Source organism: Channa argus, chromosome 1 (genome assembly GCF_033026475.1).
Source record: "Channa argus isolate prfri chromosome 1, Channa argus male v1.0, whole genome shotgun sequence".
In the NCBI taxonomy this organism is placed as follows: domain Eukaryota; kingdom Metazoa; phylum Chordata; class Actinopteri; order Anabantiformes; family Channidae; genus Channa; species Channa argus.
The window spans coordinates 25,672,108-25,687,983 of record NC_090197.1 but is presented as its reverse complement, the minus strand read 5'-3'; the positions used below and the strand labels follow the sequence as shown (position 1 = coordinate 25,687,983).

The 15,876-nt window shown below is 38.9% G+C and overlaps 2 protein-coding genes across 3 annotated transcripts; one reads left to right on the top strand and one right to left on the bottom strand.

Annotated features, from left to right (window-relative positions):
* The first annotated feature begins 3,922 nt into the window (after positions 1–3,922).
* Positions 3,923–9,932, top strand: ilf2 (interleukin enhancer binding factor 2). Of its 2 annotated transcripts, XM_067509256.1 has the most exons (15): positions 3,923–4,080; positions 4,550–4,609; positions 5,420–5,462; positions 5,682–5,786; positions 5,911–5,988; positions 6,270–6,372; positions 6,892–6,957; positions 7,331–7,447; positions 8,077–8,155; positions 8,237–8,324; positions 8,437–8,498; positions 8,588–8,702; positions 9,053–9,143; positions 9,345–9,514; positions 9,734–9,932. In XM_067509256.1, exons 1-14 carry the CDS (start codon positions 4,076–4,078, stop codon positions 9,494–9,496), a joined length of 1,164 nt encoding a protein of 387 aa, XP_067365357.1. In that variant the 5' UTR covers positions 3,923–4,075; the 3' UTR covers positions 9,497–9,514; positions 9,734–9,932. The 2 variants fall into 2 exon arrangements, with proteins under 2 accessions (XP_067365357.1, XP_067365365.1); XM_067509264.1 differs by lacking the exon at positions 4,550–4,609 and having other exon boundaries at positions 3,972–4,080.
* A 1,496-nt stretch (positions 9,933–11,428) lies between these two features.
* Positions 11,429–15,239, bottom strand: pex11b (peroxisomal biogenesis factor 11 beta). Its single transcript, XM_067509277.1, has 4 exons — positions 14,923–15,239; positions 13,832–13,947; positions 13,548–13,749; positions 11,429–13,112 (listed from the first exon to the last, which is right to left on the bottom strand). Exons 1-4 carry the CDS (start codon positions 14,976–14,978, stop codon positions 12,698–12,700), a joined length of 789 nt encoding a protein of 262 aa, XP_067365378.1. The 5' UTR covers positions 14,979–15,239; the 3' UTR covers positions 11,429–12,697.
* Between the last annotated feature and the right edge of the window lie 637 nt (positions 15,240–15,876).

Sequence of the window (15,876 nt, the reverse complement as noted above, 5' to 3'; positions counted from 1 at the left end):
TTGTCGTCGTGGTTGGCGTTGTGGTTGTTGTAGGTGCTGTTGTGGTGGTGGTTGTTGTTGTAGTTGTAGTCGTAGTTGGCATTGTAGTGGTCGTAGTTGCCATTGTGGTTGTTGTAGGTGCTGTTGTGGTGGTGGTGATTGTTGTGCTCATTGCTGTAGGGGCTGTTGTGGTGGTTGTTGTTGTGGTTGTTGTTGTAGTTGTAGTCGTAGTTGGCATTGTTGTGGTTGTAGTTACAATTGTTGTGGTTGTCTTAGGTGTTGTCGTGGTTGAAGTAGTAGATGTAGGAAAAGGCAGGGAAGCTTCACCTATTTTGTTAACTATAGAGAACAAAATAGACATTACAAATGTAGAACAGGACACAACATAAACATGACTGAGGAGAAGCTGATGTATGTAACAAAGTAGGTCCTACTGGTTGTGTAGTCCAGATTAAGTTGGAGAGTTTGCGGCTGAACATTGTCGGCGTTGGTAACAAAGTAATAGTGAATAATGGCTGAATTGATGGAGAGTGTATTGAAGACCATAGTTGCATTTGCGACTACAGATCCAGGACTGTGGAAGAAAGTATTATTAGAAACACAGCAAACAAGTTATATCCAACATCATTCATATCATTCTGATCCAAGAATAACTGAATAACTGAACTGAATGGACTGATTTATAGAATCTACTGCCATTTACAGTATTTTCTGTGAATTTGAAACTTACACACACATTTGAAATATTGCTTACTGATAGAAAATTGTTCTATATTATCGGACAACATGGATCCCAATGAAAGCCTATGGCTGGGTCGGGAATTGGAGCCCATCAATGAAAGCTCCAGATCTTCCAATAGGTATAATATCGAAAATATGTCCAAATACAGCTCATGCATGAATGAGCAATCAAAGATGGTACCTGAAAGTTATTGCTGCAACACCTCCATAGAACTTATTTGTTGAACACTGATTGAAGTCCGAGCAGTTATAGATACCTGCAAGCTACAAAATAAACAAAACAACATTTACACATCATCACCTTTTACCTTAACATAAAAAAAAAAGCTGTACCTTGAAGAATGCCTGAAAGATGACTGCCGACACAATGCGTGTTATAGGTATTTTACTTGTCAGCTCACAGATATCAATGATGCCTAAGAATTCCATGATGCGGTATGGTCCCTTCATGGACACTGAAAGTTGTTACTGGATTTAAATTGTGATGTGGGTGATGCATGTCAGAAACATTCATTTCATTGGGTTTATGCCTTTTGTTCTTTGTTCTTGTACCATATATACACCAATAATACTATACTATAATAGTAATTAATAGATTTGCCTGATCCCCTATTGCCCTAAGGCAACCTGTTGATATTTTTACTAATTTTTGTTTTAAAAAGAAGGGTCTTTAAAGATCTATAGTAAGTAAACATTGTCGTAGTTTCCAAATTCAGCTAAATCTTTATATAATGAATAAACATACTTTTATTCCCACCACCACTGTACAAATATTAGTGAAATTGTATTTTTGTTGTATAACATCAACATATTATACATGTTATTCATCAACCAATTAGTTATACAGTACATTTGTCAATTGACAGTTTAATTACCACACTAAGCTATAAATGCTTTTCCCCACGATGTATGTTTTTGTTGAACATAAGTAAGACACGTTTAAATATACAAGTCTAAAACTACCAGGTTGAAAACATAAAATCAATATAGTCCTAATGAAACACCTTCGGAGAAGAAAGAAAGTGAAAGAAAGTGGATTGGAGCTACTGAGATCTCCTTATCACCATCATCATCATCATCTTACCAAGTAAGTGACTTCATTATACATGATCTGATATTCCTCAGATTCTGGGTTTAGCAGTGCATTCGTGAAGAGTCTGTTGGTGATCCTCATGGGCAAGTAGAAGGCTTTCTGTAGAATATCACTGACCTGCTCCACATTGAGAAGGTCAGGCAAGGGGAGAGACTGGACACTCAGAAGGCCTGCAATGTTAGAAATGTGATTCATTAACGTCAGAGAGAAATACAAGGCTGTCATTCACACATTGGGGGTTCAGTTGTCACTGTGAAACCTTGGATGGGATCACAGAATTGGTTACTTTCATGACACTGTCACACACACAGTCAATGTATGTATGTCAATGTATTGGCATTAGCATCGACTGAGTGCTAAAAGCAGGATTTCTTCTTCTTTTCTCAGTGTTTTGTCTGTGAGCACATTATACTAAATTCTACCTGAATGTCAAGCACAGTCACATAGGGCTTATTGCACCTAGCTGTTTCCCTGTTTACCTAGCAGTTTCGCCATTATCAAGCTGTAAAGATGGATGTTTCCATTTTATGTCGTAAGAAATTTTTTTAATGGTTTTACTCCTTGAATCTCTACATAACAAAATCTGACCATTTTAGATTTTTGCAGAAACCTTATTAATGAGGCACATTCGGAACAAATCTGCGTTGCATTTATACATTCATGTTATCAACAGCATCAAGTTGTTATCACTAACAACTTGAACTGATGTCCAGAGAAAATCACTTACTTACTTCTACTTTTGTACATTTTAAAGCACGTAATTTAACTTCAGTAAACTATTCAATGTAGTACTTATTTTCTTAATAGAGTGCTATTTTACCAAGTAATTGAACTTTTGAGTAATATGTTTGTGAACTTCTGCCACCTCTGACTATAACATGTTCCAGTTTCCATGTACATCCAAACTGAAGAGAAGTCATATAAAATCGACATATACATTTTTAAAGAGTCGCTCAAGTACATATATTGTAAACCTGTTAATCCCGAATTTGCATATTTTGTATCGCTTGTATTGGCACTATAGAAAAATGCATCATAAATTACATTGTACAATTACACTATAAATTCCAAAAGCATCACCAAAACTGCAGTTTCTTTTATTGATGAATTACCAGATAATCACATTCTCAGTCTCAGTTTTCATACAGTGCAGCTCTGCTGCTCATTCTTTAAAGCCGCTTTATTTGCATTGATATTTCTCACCTGAAATTGTTAGGAAACACAGAGTGTTGGTCCACAGCCATTTCATGTGTGCCATAGTGAATCCACACTAGTTAAAATTTGTCCAGTATCCCCTGGTGATCTCTGGGGCGTTCTTGCTTGATTGTGATGATAAAGGTGGTGTAATCTTTCATGTAAAGGGTTTTATTCATTCAGGATAAGAATGGGGAGGGATTAGAGGCTGGTCCACAAGTGAATGATATCTCTTTCACATTATTCCCCCTCAAGGGGAATTGCAGATGAGGTTTCTTTTATGCCACAAATTAGGCCTAGGACCATGTTTGCAAAAACCTTGTACTTTTACTTTTTACTTTGATTCATTAGTATCTGATGAAATATCAAATACAATCCATGTCTTCAGAGGGAGCTTTTTATTAGACTTATAAAGGTTTTTACTGAGGTGGTCATACAGGGGCACACTCTAAAATAGGGTGGCATATTTGGTAAATGATGTAAAAGTTCCAAAATCAAATTTTAAAACCTTTTTGTAAATAACAAACTGTATATTAGTAGGTTAACAGTGGGTTTAGTGTTTGAACAGTGTCACAAATGTCAAATATGTAACTCATCTATCAATTTAAGTACAATTAGTCATAAACAAGTAATAATAAACAGTTGGGCGAGAGCTAACAATCCATCATATTGTAATGGTCCGGCCAAGGGACTAGTTTAGCCGAGTAAGCTAGCGTTAGCATTACCGTCCCACAGTTAGCCCCCATAAGTCGTGGGTCGCTACAATATGAAACCACCAAAAAGAAAATAATAACAGCTTGATTTGGATAGTTTTTCCTATACCGCTGGTCCAGAAACCCGTCACTATTGTTACAATTATTAAAAGAAGGCTTAAAAACGTTCTTTTCGCATGCGTTTGAGTCTCCAGTCCGACAGGTGACGGTAATGCGTCCGACAGCGGATTTGTTTTCGATCGAAATAGGCCGAAGAAGAAGAAGGTGTCGCAGCTACAGCGTCCGCCACAGGATAGAAGAGGCAGCAAACAGTTCTCCTTAATATATCACATTAAACGTCAAAACGTCGTACGCAATGAGGTAATTCTGTCTCTTTGTGTTAAGCAATAAATTCTGTTATGTTTAAGAGGTTTATACAAAGAGATTCTTTAATTCGTAAACTCCTTTTGTAGTGCCTTGTGGAGGTAGTGTTGTTAGCTGCGTGCACTGTGTGAACACTAGCCGCTAGCATGCCGGCTAGCAGTGAATTCATTGTTCATTTCTCCCAGTGAAGCGAGTTAATGATACTATTTCTGAAGTGCGCAGGAATTTTTACTCTGACATCCGTCATTTGTCAAGTATTCCTTAGACTTAGGTTTGCTAACGTCGGCTTGGCAGGTATCGGACTGTATGAATGAACTCCTACAGTGATGTGTATGTAGCCGCTGTGGAGCCTAGGCTATGTTAGCCAGGTAGCAGGTCCAAGCAGCCAGTGTTACTCTTTACGTTACTCTGACTGACATATTTGTTTATAAGGGTTTTTTATGCATTTTACTGTGTTTGTATACAGAGGGGACCGCGGCAGGGGCCGGGGAGGCCGCTTTGGGTCCCGCGGAGGGCTGGTCCAAGGGTGAGTTTAGCCTTTGAAATTGGCCACCATCAGCGCTACCATCCGGCATCATTAGGAGTTTGTGTATACGTAAACGTAGGACCCTAATATTTCCCTCAAAATGATTATTGTTCTGATTTCTGCTGACTTCTCTGTATAATGTTGTATATTAGTATACACTAAACGTTCAGCATTTACAACATTGTTTTATATATAGTATTAGTGCAAATATTTCCTGTCATTAGTTTAAATCATGGAATCAACTGATCTGAGCTGCTGTTTTATAAGCAGTCTAACTTGGGCAGTTGTCCAAATATATTGTATGTGTGGAAAACAATTCATTCTTAGCCTCAGTTTGTACTATATGTATTATACATTTGGGTTTCAATGCTAACTCTCTGGATACCCTGGAAAACATTACAGGGCAACGTTTTTGAGAGCACTCACCCAAATTCTAAACTATAGGACAAAGTTTCTCAGATGCCGTCTGTTGGTCGCTGACTACAAGCTTTTTCCACAACATACAAAATGCGTGTGTAACTGTATAGCTAAATTTAAACCCATAAACTTTAGGTACTGTGTCTTTAAAGGTCTAAATCTCCCTCACAGTGTTTTTCTTTGGTTATTTAAACCTAATTGTATTACAGCTGAGATTTTGCACCCTACTGTAAAATCCAATAGTTTATATTAATTTGAATGTGAGAAAACACAGAGCATAAAGAAAAAAATTTCAACTGTCGACAATTGGTCAGGACTGCGTATCAGATTCTTCCATGTTAACTGATGAAGTCATTATTAAAAACTATTTATCTTTTCTACATTGCTCTTTAGGTATCGCCCATTTGTCCCACACATCCCTTTTGATTTTTACGTGGTGAGTAAAAGTTTGTTTGACAATCCTTTGTTGCAGAAAATTTCTCAGTTTCACCTATTTGATTGTAATTAGCCATTTTTAAGGAAGTGTTCATTACCGTTGTTTGTGTAAATAATGTAGATGAGAGCACCACAGGTCTACTGGTGTGAGTTGACTGGTAGGTAAGCAAAGAAACACTGATGAGCAGTATAAGTGCTGAAGTTGACTGTTTGTTCCAAGTGTGAGATGGCCTTCCCCAGAGTGAAGCCTGCACCTGACGAGACGGCGTTCAGTGAGTGTCTGCTAAAGAGAAACCAGGACCTGAGCCCCACACCTGCAGAGCAGGTCAGTCCACAGATGTACACTGACTGAAGACCATTTTGTTTTACATAGTGTAGTTTTGTGCATACAGAGTGTTGTTCACATTTACTGACTCAAACCACTTTTGTTCGTCTCTTCCTGCTTTTAGTCCTCCATCTTGTCCCTTGTTACAAAGATCAATAATGTCATTGACAACCTGATTGTTGCCCCCGGCAACTTTGAAGTGGTGAGTCATTTACTGTGTCACTATATGTTAAATGCACTGATGAAGAGCTCAACCTGCTAGTTCAACGGTGCATCACTGTGAAGTGAAAAGGCATTAAAAACTAAACAAAGTAATTAAAATAAACATGCTGAATTCTAAGTTAATTGTAGTTCGGTGTAAATGCTAAATTATGATTGCCAGTTTTATAAATTATAATCAGCAAAAAATAATAATATATGTATCTATGTAATTTAAAAATAGTACATTATACAGTTTAATGTTGTTCCTGTGACTCTCTATAGCAAATTGAAGAGGTGCGTCAGGTGGGCTCTTACAAGAAGGGCACCATGACAACAGGACACAATGTTGCTGATCTGGTTGTGATCCTCAAGATCCTTCCTACATGTGAGTGATTACAAGGAACAAATGTTGATTTAATTAACTAAACTACACACAAGAAACAGACTTAAAATCCACTAGAAAGTGTACCAACCGGTTTTGAACTGCGACCCACAAGTTTGGAACGAATTCTCTCCAAGATAACCAGAACAGATAATGGATAGTTGGATTATTGCAGACTTCAGTAATGCGTGTTAGCAATGGGGAATTACATTACCTTTTTACTGTGTGTGATGTTTGTTACCTCTGTTTTAAATAAGCCATATTATCTAAAAGAAAGCTAGTGTAAAAGAAACCTTCATAATGTAGTAAGGAAGGATTCATTTATCAGCAAAAGCCAAAGATGTAAATGTCTATTAAACAGGCAAATGACAAAATGTGGTCAAAGCTTATAGCAGGTGCCCGTTAGTCACATTACAGACCCTGAGGTTTAGCGTCTGTGGTGGCACGGAAGTCTTGATGATAAATGCCTCATGGTTATTCTAATGTGAGTAGAGCTGTCATTTTTTTTTATTTTTCTTACAGTGGAGGCAGTTGCTGCTCTGGGCAACAAAGTAGTGGAGACCCTTCGTACACAGGACCCTACTGAAGGTAAAACACTAAGGGGCTGTGGCTCAGATCTAACAGGTTATACAAAGGTCAGCTTAAGCTGACCGGTGTAAGGTAGTGCCCCTGCACATGAGGGGGTCACCTTCACTCCTTTTATAAGACAGTTTTCCTCCTGTTTCTCACTTTCACATATGTTTAATGAGCTTCAGCAGGACTGTGCACAGCAAACAATGTAGTTTCAGTTTCCTCATGTTTCAGACAGTCGTTTAATTGTGCTCAAAAACTCAACAGTGACCTAGTTGAGTTGCAGGTTGTCATGTGAAAATAGACAAAGCCAATGTAAATGGATAAACTAACTGTGTGTGTGTGTGTGTGTGTGTGTGTGTGTGTGTGTGTGTGTACATTATGGTTCCAGTGCTGTCGATGCTGACCAATGAGACGGGTTTCGAGATCAGTTCCGCTGATGCTACTGTCAAGATCCTCATCACCACCGTCCCCCCCAACCTGCGCAAGCTTGACCCTGAGCTGCACTGTATGAGCGCAAACAGTCATACATACACATACGTGTAAAAGAAATATCTCTGGTTGTTCAGTTTTTGAACATTTGCTTCTATTTAAACTGCAACAAGAGCTGAGCCCATCAGGGCTGCTGGTTTCACTCATTTCACACATTAGACTTACTATGACTTGCCTCGTTGAATTGTTCAGGCTATTTTATTGAATTTTAAAATTAGGTTTAAAGTAAGCTATCAGTAGAGCTCATGGTTATAGAAGCACAGTGAATTTGTAAAAAATAAATTACCTTATCCTTGCACTTTGCGTTTAATGTTTTCTCCCTAATTTAGAATTTGTTTTATTTATTTATTTTTTAAAATTGTATTGTACCTCACTTGTAAGTCGCTGTGGATCAAAGCATCGGCTTAATCTAAATGTAATACTTATTTGTTAATCTAATAATTATGAGACCTTTTAGTTTTTGAAAATTCACTTGTGGGAGCATATATCAACTTGTACAAGAAACAGGAAGTGGGTTGTTACTATGGGTAAAAAGCAATAAACTTGCTACACAGAGTCACTAAAAAGAATGACTTGGGTTTTTCTAAGCCCTGGTTCCAGTTGAGCTATGGACTGTTAATAATTTTATTTTTGTTGTTTCTTCAGTGGACATCAAGGTGCTGCAGAGTGCCCTGGCTGCCATCCGCCATGCTCGTTGGTTTGAGGAGAACGCCTCTCAATCAACGTGAGGAGGTCTTCTTAGTCTAACTTAGTCCACTTTACAATCACCTGACATCAAAATATTATTTTGTCAATTTCTTTTCAGGGTCAAAGTGCTGATCCGCCTGCTGAAGGACCTGCGCTTGCGCTTCCCTGGATTTGAGCCCCTCACTCCCTGGATCCTGGACCTACTGGTGAGTCCTGATTAGACATAATAGCCAGTGTGAAAAACTCTTTAATGTATACTGGTGCATGTACTGTAGACCAGACCTGTGATGTCACAGTGGTGAGGCTGGTGTCTTCTAGGGCCACTCTGCAGTGATGAACAACCCATCCAGGCAGCCCCTGCCCCTGAATGTGGCCTACAGGTAGGTCACCTACCACTTCTGGTTGGATTTCTCCACAGTCATGGCTGGGACACTGTCACTAAGCTTTGTGCTGGACCTGTGTTTTAAAGGCGCTGCCTGCAGATGCTGGCTGCTGGTCTCTTTCTACCTGGCTCAGTGGGCATCACTGATCCCTGTGAAAGTGGGAATTTCAGAGTGCACACAGTCATGACACTAGAACAGCAGGTAGGTTTGACACAGGAAACCTGACTCATTATAGGTGCATTTCCAGTAACATTTCCTGGGGTAAAGTCCCTCCAGCACATGGTGAATTGCACTTACTAATTAGCTAACTCAATCTCCTAACTCACTCCACTTAAGATGCACAACCCTTACTATTTGGAACCCAGATTCCCCCCTTTGGTGGAAAAGGGACTTGAGTGAGAGTCACTTTGCAGTAAAGCAGTAGCATGCTTTCTAGCATCTACTTACCACACACACCTAGACACCTATAAAATGCTGAATATAAAGTGCACCTATAAAGTGTTAAATAAATCTTATGAAAGTGTTGTAATGTTGAGTTTGTGTTTGTGCAGGACATGGTGTGTTTTACAGCTCAGACACTGGTTAGGGTACTCTCTCATGGAGGTTACAGAAAGATCCTCGGCCTGGAGGGAGATGCCAGCTGTAAGACACTAATTTTTAATCTAAAGCCCCTATAAACTGGATTTTGTTTACAGGATTCCATCTAGAGAGAGTTCTTTTTTCTTATTTTGTCTAGTATGATGCCCTGTTGAAAATGCATATAAGAATAATGTGAAGCATGAGGTATTGTAGAGGTACTGTCCACATTTTTGTATAAATTAATTAAACTACCTGTTGCTGCAGACTTGGCAACAGAGATGTCCACGTGGGATGGTGTGATTGTCACTCCATCAGAAAAGGCTTATGAGAAACCTCCAGAGAGGAAGGAAGAGGAAGACGAAGCTCTAGACGAGGGAGGAGATGGAGAGGATGAGAGCATGGAGACCCAGGAGTGATGAGGAGGAGACGTTCAGGTTGGAACATCTCTACATTCAGCCACCCATACACATATTAAACACAGCATTAATTTCGTTTTTCTGTCCTGACGTGGACTGTGAGGACACGTCCAGTTTAAAGCCTTTTACTTCGACAGAAGAATCGCAGTGAACATAATTTTACATTGACTTTTAAACAGTGATTCACAAATGATTTCCTATTGTTGTCATTACACACTTGTTCTGCTCTTTTCACAGTCAGTGCTGGTCAGTCTTATTGCAGAAAACTGTCCCGGAGAGAAACATCAGCAGGAAGTGATCACCAACAGCCAGTTGATCCCTGACGTGTTCAGAAGTCTGGCCTCGTTACTTTAAGTTTTATTGTCCTGTAATATTTTCCCTTTGTTTGGTTTGTACTTCCACTTTGTAACAGTAAACTTTTTTTTTTTTTTATTTAGCTTGAGTCTTGTTTTTTTTGCCAGCATGACAGAGAATAGCAATGAGTCAAAGCAGACAGCTCAACCACCAAATCACACAGCTGAAAATATTGGTGAAGAATATAACTTATTGACTCTGGATTGTTAGATTTACTTATGAAATCTCAACATCCAGTCACAATAGTAACAAAATCCAAATGAATCTGTATTTATTTTTCTGTTATAATATATATACCATTTTAATAGTTCAATGATATTGTATTTGAAATACAAAATGACAAACTTCAACATTTGAACTGTAGTGGTGAACCCAGTTTAATAAGGCTATGTGCACATTATAGCTACAACTGGAATTTAATGTTTTTCCACCAAGTGACTCAGATTTCCCAGAAGAAATTGTGAACAAACTTAATCAGATCTTTTTCAAAGCCGATCGGGGCCATTTTCATATGTGGTCTTAGATTTGATTCATCTCTAATCTGAAGATGCAACAGCTGTGATGATGGTCAGATCCAGGCCTTTTTTTATGTCAAAGAAATTGCAAATGAGCTTTAGTTCACATTACAGGTAGTAAAGGACAAACTGGTAAAAACCAGAAGGTACAATCTCATTGTAGAGTGAAACAACAGTTAAGAATTATTTGTGGAAAAGTTTAAAGGGACCTCTACAACATGTAATCAAATGTATATGCTAACACACAATCCTGGCTAATACTGCATGTGTGAGCTGATCAGCCATGTACAGTTTGGTATAAAATGACACTCGAACAACTGAACAGTGTTTGGCTGCTTCCATCAATTACAAAACCAGTACATTGCATGGTGTAATGGTCCCACAAGTCTCCCCATCTCACTTATTTATGTATTAGCTATTTATAACATCAAGTTTAATAGAAACGCAGTTAATTAAAACATAAAATTAATCGTTTTGATGTTTAGATTCTAAATCTCAATGTATCGATAAACCTAGACACTTCACACACTCTTCAGATCTTCTCTCTCTTTCTACAGAAATATGACCTAAAACATTGATCAGATTTTTATCCAAGTACTGAAACTACATAAATAAATGCAGTTAAACAGAAAAATCAATGGTACACCAATCACGAGTAAGACTGGGAGGCCCTTCCTCATTTAAAGGTCAACTAACAAAGATGACACCAAGAACAGAGTGTGTAACAGTGTAGATAAAAAGGAACCTCAGGCTAACGTCTAGGTAATGAAACTCTCTTGCAGTGGCTAATATCAGTATCCATGAGTCTAAAAGTGGTTGCAAGGAGCATCTCCTTTCCAACAAGAACATTGTTCGTCTTCAGTTTGCTCAAGACCATGCGAATAAACCATACAGTTAAATATAGCGTTTTCTGGACAGATGAGACCAAAGTAGAACTTTGCTTAAATGAGAAGCATTTACAGAGAAAGTGGGCCATGCCAGTAACTGAAAAGGTTTATATGCTTTTGGTATAAAAAGATTCAAGACTTGATAATTTGCAGAATAAATAAATCAATGCGTAATGTGTTTCTCACATTTGTTTAATTGGGTTTTCTAGTTTTGAAACGTCAACATTTGTTTAAGACATATTTATGCAAAATTCCAGAGCGTTCACAAAATTTCAAGAGCCAATGCATGTAGCTCTATATCAGAGGACATAACCTAAATACTGAGCGGTCCCCACAACAAAGGAGCATTCTATCAGACATCAAGATAGGAACTTCATTTTAGAGGTGGTTCTGTAATTTAGAGGTCATATCACATCTCCTCACTGACTGTTACTCCGCATACTGAGTTTGATGATGGTGAAACAGTTGACATCATTGTGTTTGCTTCAGTCACTTATTGTTCCAGAAGATGGAATACACAAAACAAACAAACACGATTAACATACAGAAAGGTGCTTAGCATTAGGGTCCAATGTCATGGCTGTCATTTTAGAAGACACTCAGTGAATGAAAACTCAGTGTGCTGGGGCTGTAACAGAATGAAGACTAACCTTACACCAGTCACCCACAATATTAATACCACCAGATGGATTTAATATAAAAATGTTTTTTATAAAAATATAATTATATAATAAATGCTAATGTATCATTATGGGTTAACCACCTGTCAGCATATAAAGTGGTTCAAATAAGCTCCACCATTACCAACAGTGATCTTTGGCCCTTATTTTTTTAATAGTTACTGTACATGTTTTGCCACAATTACCATATTTAGTTTTGCTTAAAATACTTTGTTTTTGAGTTCTTTTACTTTTGTACGTCAAGTAAAATGTGGATAATCTGCATAGTTTTGCTTGAGCAAAAGATTTTAATTGATACTTGTAGTGGAGAATTTTCTTTAGACCAATGCTTGTACTTTTACTTCAGCATTGAGGGTGGGTACTTTTACTATCACTGCACACAGTGCAGACTGCTCCGAGTGGCCATGCTGACCCTGGTTCTCCATGACAATAATAAGACCACCAGTACTAATGTTGTGGCTGATTGGTGTAATATCGACAGCACTGTTACAATAGAACCTCTCTGATAAGAACCATAACTGATAACTACATGCAGATCAGTAATGAGCTGTGTGATGCAGTAATTCCTCACGGTGTCAGTAGTTCTCAGTGAAGCAAAATGTCATTATTTTAAGCTAAAGGTTTAGGATGCCTTGCTACTATTTGTGATTGACAGTCCACCAGTGGCTGCTGTCTTAACGGAACCATCAGTGTATTGACACCATTAGAATTGGATCTCAGACCTTATGGCTCTTTAGATGAAATTCCTGCACTGTGTATGTAAGTTCATGGCTTAAGTTTGAGCCAGGGGTGGACCATTGTGATAATGGAGAGGACAGAGGAGGTCAGGCCACAAGCCCCGACAAATCCAGACCCTGTTGGGTAAATCCCCAGCCGGTCCAGGGGAATGAAGATGTCACAACTGTTTTTGAGCAGATCTAAGAGTAAAGGTGGGTTGCTGTACAGCACAGTGACCAACAGGTGGAGTTGTCTGCGAACCCACGCTGATAAGACGGGGAAGGCCAGGGTGGCTGGAGCGGTAGGTGAAGAGGGGGAAGACAGGTGGTCATCTTCTGAGCTGTTGCTGGGGTAGGGTGACGGCGGGGATTTGGTGGCTCGGTAACGGGCTTCACACTCCATGAGGAGACGCAGCTCATACACATCTCGTGTCAGGTTGAGAATCAGAGCAAAGAGGTAGTACCTGCAGAGTGAAGCCACAAAGTTGGTAGAAATTAATCATAAAATTCACTCAAGATCAGTAGTTAATTGAAGTGTAGCACTGGATACTCGGGTCCATCAGTATATAAAGTGTGGACTAATTGTCACTATTAACATTTGGTTGTAAAACCTTCTTCCCTGGTGATGCTCTTTAAAAAGACATTTACTGCAGTGCAAGATTACAGCAATCAAGAATTCTTTTGAAGAGTCAGTTCGCCAAACTACGGCAGATAAAGTCTTTAGACATTAGTTTATGTATCAAGTTTTTCTAAAAAACTGAGCTGCTATTAATCCTACAGACTGACACAAGCTCACCGTATGTAAACTGAACCCAAAGCTGCCTCAGTATTAGGTCAGATTCATATTTGAAAAGCTTTAAAACACACACACATAAAAAGGAAAACAAAGCATCAGTCACCTGAAAGATCTCTGACTCCATTTGTGCTGGTCCAGTTTGGAGATGATGCCTGTTTTTCCGGCCCACAGGACATTGTCACATGCAAAGTACATGGCTCTGTTGAGGTGGCTGACAGTCAGGCAGAGCCTCAGCACACCATCAGAAAGGTGAATGGCCCTCTTAGCAGCCTCCAGCGCCTCCACAGAGTTTCCCAAACGCAGCACTGTGGGGCACAAACACACATCAGTTACTTTTCATCAGCACTGGTGCTTAGAAAAGAATTTAAAAGTGGCTGCTTTACTCACACTTTCTGGTCAGGCTCATGTGTGCTTCCAGCTGACTGACTGTTCTGTGGAGTTCAGCTCCTGCCCCACCTTTCTGCAGAGTGTAGCCCAGCAGAGTGCAGGCATACTGAGCAGCCCTGTGGGGGCAATACATAACAATGTCATTAGGCTCATTGAGGGTTTCTTTGAACAGGAGGCTCAGGAAAACAGAAAGGACTAAAAAACTCTGGCTCACTAAATTATCAGTCTAGCTCACTAAAAGGAGCTAGACTGATAATTTAGCCCCAGTATAGTCCCTTCCAAAAGTATTGAAACAATGAAAGCTAATCCATGTTTTTGTTGTACACTGATGAGTATATTTGGGTTTAAGATCAAAAGATGGATCTTCAACAAAAGTATAGAATTTACACCTCAATATATTAGATAGCACATTCTGTAGGAAATGTGTCTCTTCCAAAAGTATTCAAAATGTGTACATATACGTTTAAGGGATCATTATGACAATGTGAAAAAGAGAATGTGGGTTTTGCTGCTATGGCAACAGCTTCAAATGAACTGGACAGGCTTTGAAGAACCAATGACTCTTACGATCAACAATCTAACCTGGATAACTCAGGTATTCTTGCATGAACATCAGGCCCTGGCTACTCTAAAGAAATCAGTTTTAAGGGTAATTAAAGTCAGACTGATTTAAACCTCCTTCATGGCACACAATATTCTGATATAATAAACTTGTATTAACTAAAACTCTGCTTTATGAAACGCCTTCCAGGACCAGGTTAGACTGTAGGGATTAATTTTCATTGTAAGAGATCAGAAAGTTATGTAGTTAGCTGAATATAGACTTTTGTTGTTAAGTCAACACAGAAAACTGGAGCCTGACTCCAGATTTCCCCAGAGTTTTTCTGAGACCAGGACTCTGCAGACAGAAGTCACGATCCCATACAGACACCAGCACAGAAGAGTTCTCTCTGTAACTTAAGATAACCTAGCTAACTTATCCCCGATTGTTAGCTAGCAACACGTCATGTTAGCTTGGAGGACGTGAACATCTGTAACTTCAGAGACATTTCCAACACTATCTTGAATAAAAGCTATAACATTGACATTACCTAATAACTCTCTCCTTGGCCTGGCTCTGGGAGTTGAAGCGGACCCAGGAGTCCATACTGGCTCCTCGTTCTTGGCCTGTAATAGTGGGTGATAGTTAGCTTCAACGTCAATCTTAACCAGCTGTTAGCCTGCTGTCTTTATCTGTCTGCAGCTGAAACTACAGCTACTGCAACAGCCGACGTTAGCACCGTGTACTCGAAGTGCTGTCTTCACAACTAGTGTTGAGGGGAGATGTTTATTCAACAACCTTCCAAAATACTACCTAATCTCGCGTTCACCTATACCCGGATATCCGACTCCAACTTCTTCTTCGGGTCCTAGGATTTGCGGCAGAGTCGTAATGGTGGATTGTGGTTCTATGAATAGATTCATTCAATAATTACTACTAAACCCTTTACTTAAAGTTGACTGTTTGCATTTAAAACACATGCAAAATAATGACGGTTTTGCCACTGTGCAAACTAGGTGCAGAAAAAGCTAAATCAGATACCAAAAACCTTACCCAAAAGGTCACATACAATTCTTTACTGTTGCACCTGACCAACAGAATTGTCAGAGATTCCTTAAACTAGACATTTGCAAACTTAGTATTTTAGTAATTGAGAAAAAAGATTATTGATCGCAAAAGCTGTATTTTTTTTGTGATGATCTAAAGAGCTGGTACCAGATTTGTCTTTTCTAATTTATCACCAATCTTCTAAGATAACAAGTATGAATGGTTGCCTACTAACGTACGTCCCCTTTCTAGCAGTGCTTTACTTTTGCCAGATTCAAATACTTAAAAATTTATCCATTTACCCAGGAAATTAGCATAGTTTGGGTGTCATCTGTTTAATTTTTTAAATCTATATTTAGAACTTGTCTGATTTCTACATCATATGTATTCAGAAATACAGAAAATTTTAAAGGGGTCATAAACTTTCAAGGGCCTCTGTACATAAAACAAAGATGGT

What these genes read in the sequence shown, in the direction of transcription:
- ilf2 (XM_067509256.1), top strand. An exon ending in GCCCCACACCTGCAGAGCAG is followed by an intron (nt 5,787 to 5,910) that starts GTCAGTCCACAG and finishes TCCTGCTTTTAG; the next exon opens with TCCTCCATCTTGTCCCTTGT. An exon ending in TACACAGGACCCTACTGAAG is followed by an intron (nt 6,958 to 7,330) that starts GTAAAACACTAA and finishes TTATGGTTCCAG; the next exon opens with TGCTGTCGATGCTGACCAAT.
- pex11b (XM_067509277.1), bottom strand. Translation starts at nt 14,978, where the DNA reads ATGGACTCCTGGGTCCGCTTCAACTCCCAGAGCCAGGCCAAGGAGAGA. An exon ending in GCCAAGGAGAGAGTTATTAG is followed by an intron (nt 13,948 to 14,922) that starts GTAATGTCAATG and finishes TTGCCCCCACAG; the next exon opens with GGCTGCTCAGTATGCCTGCA. An exon ending in TGGAGTCAGAGATCTTTCAG is followed by an intron (nt 13,113 to 13,547) that starts GTGACTGATGCT and finishes TTCACTCTGCAG; the next exon opens with GTACTACCTCTTTGCTCTGA.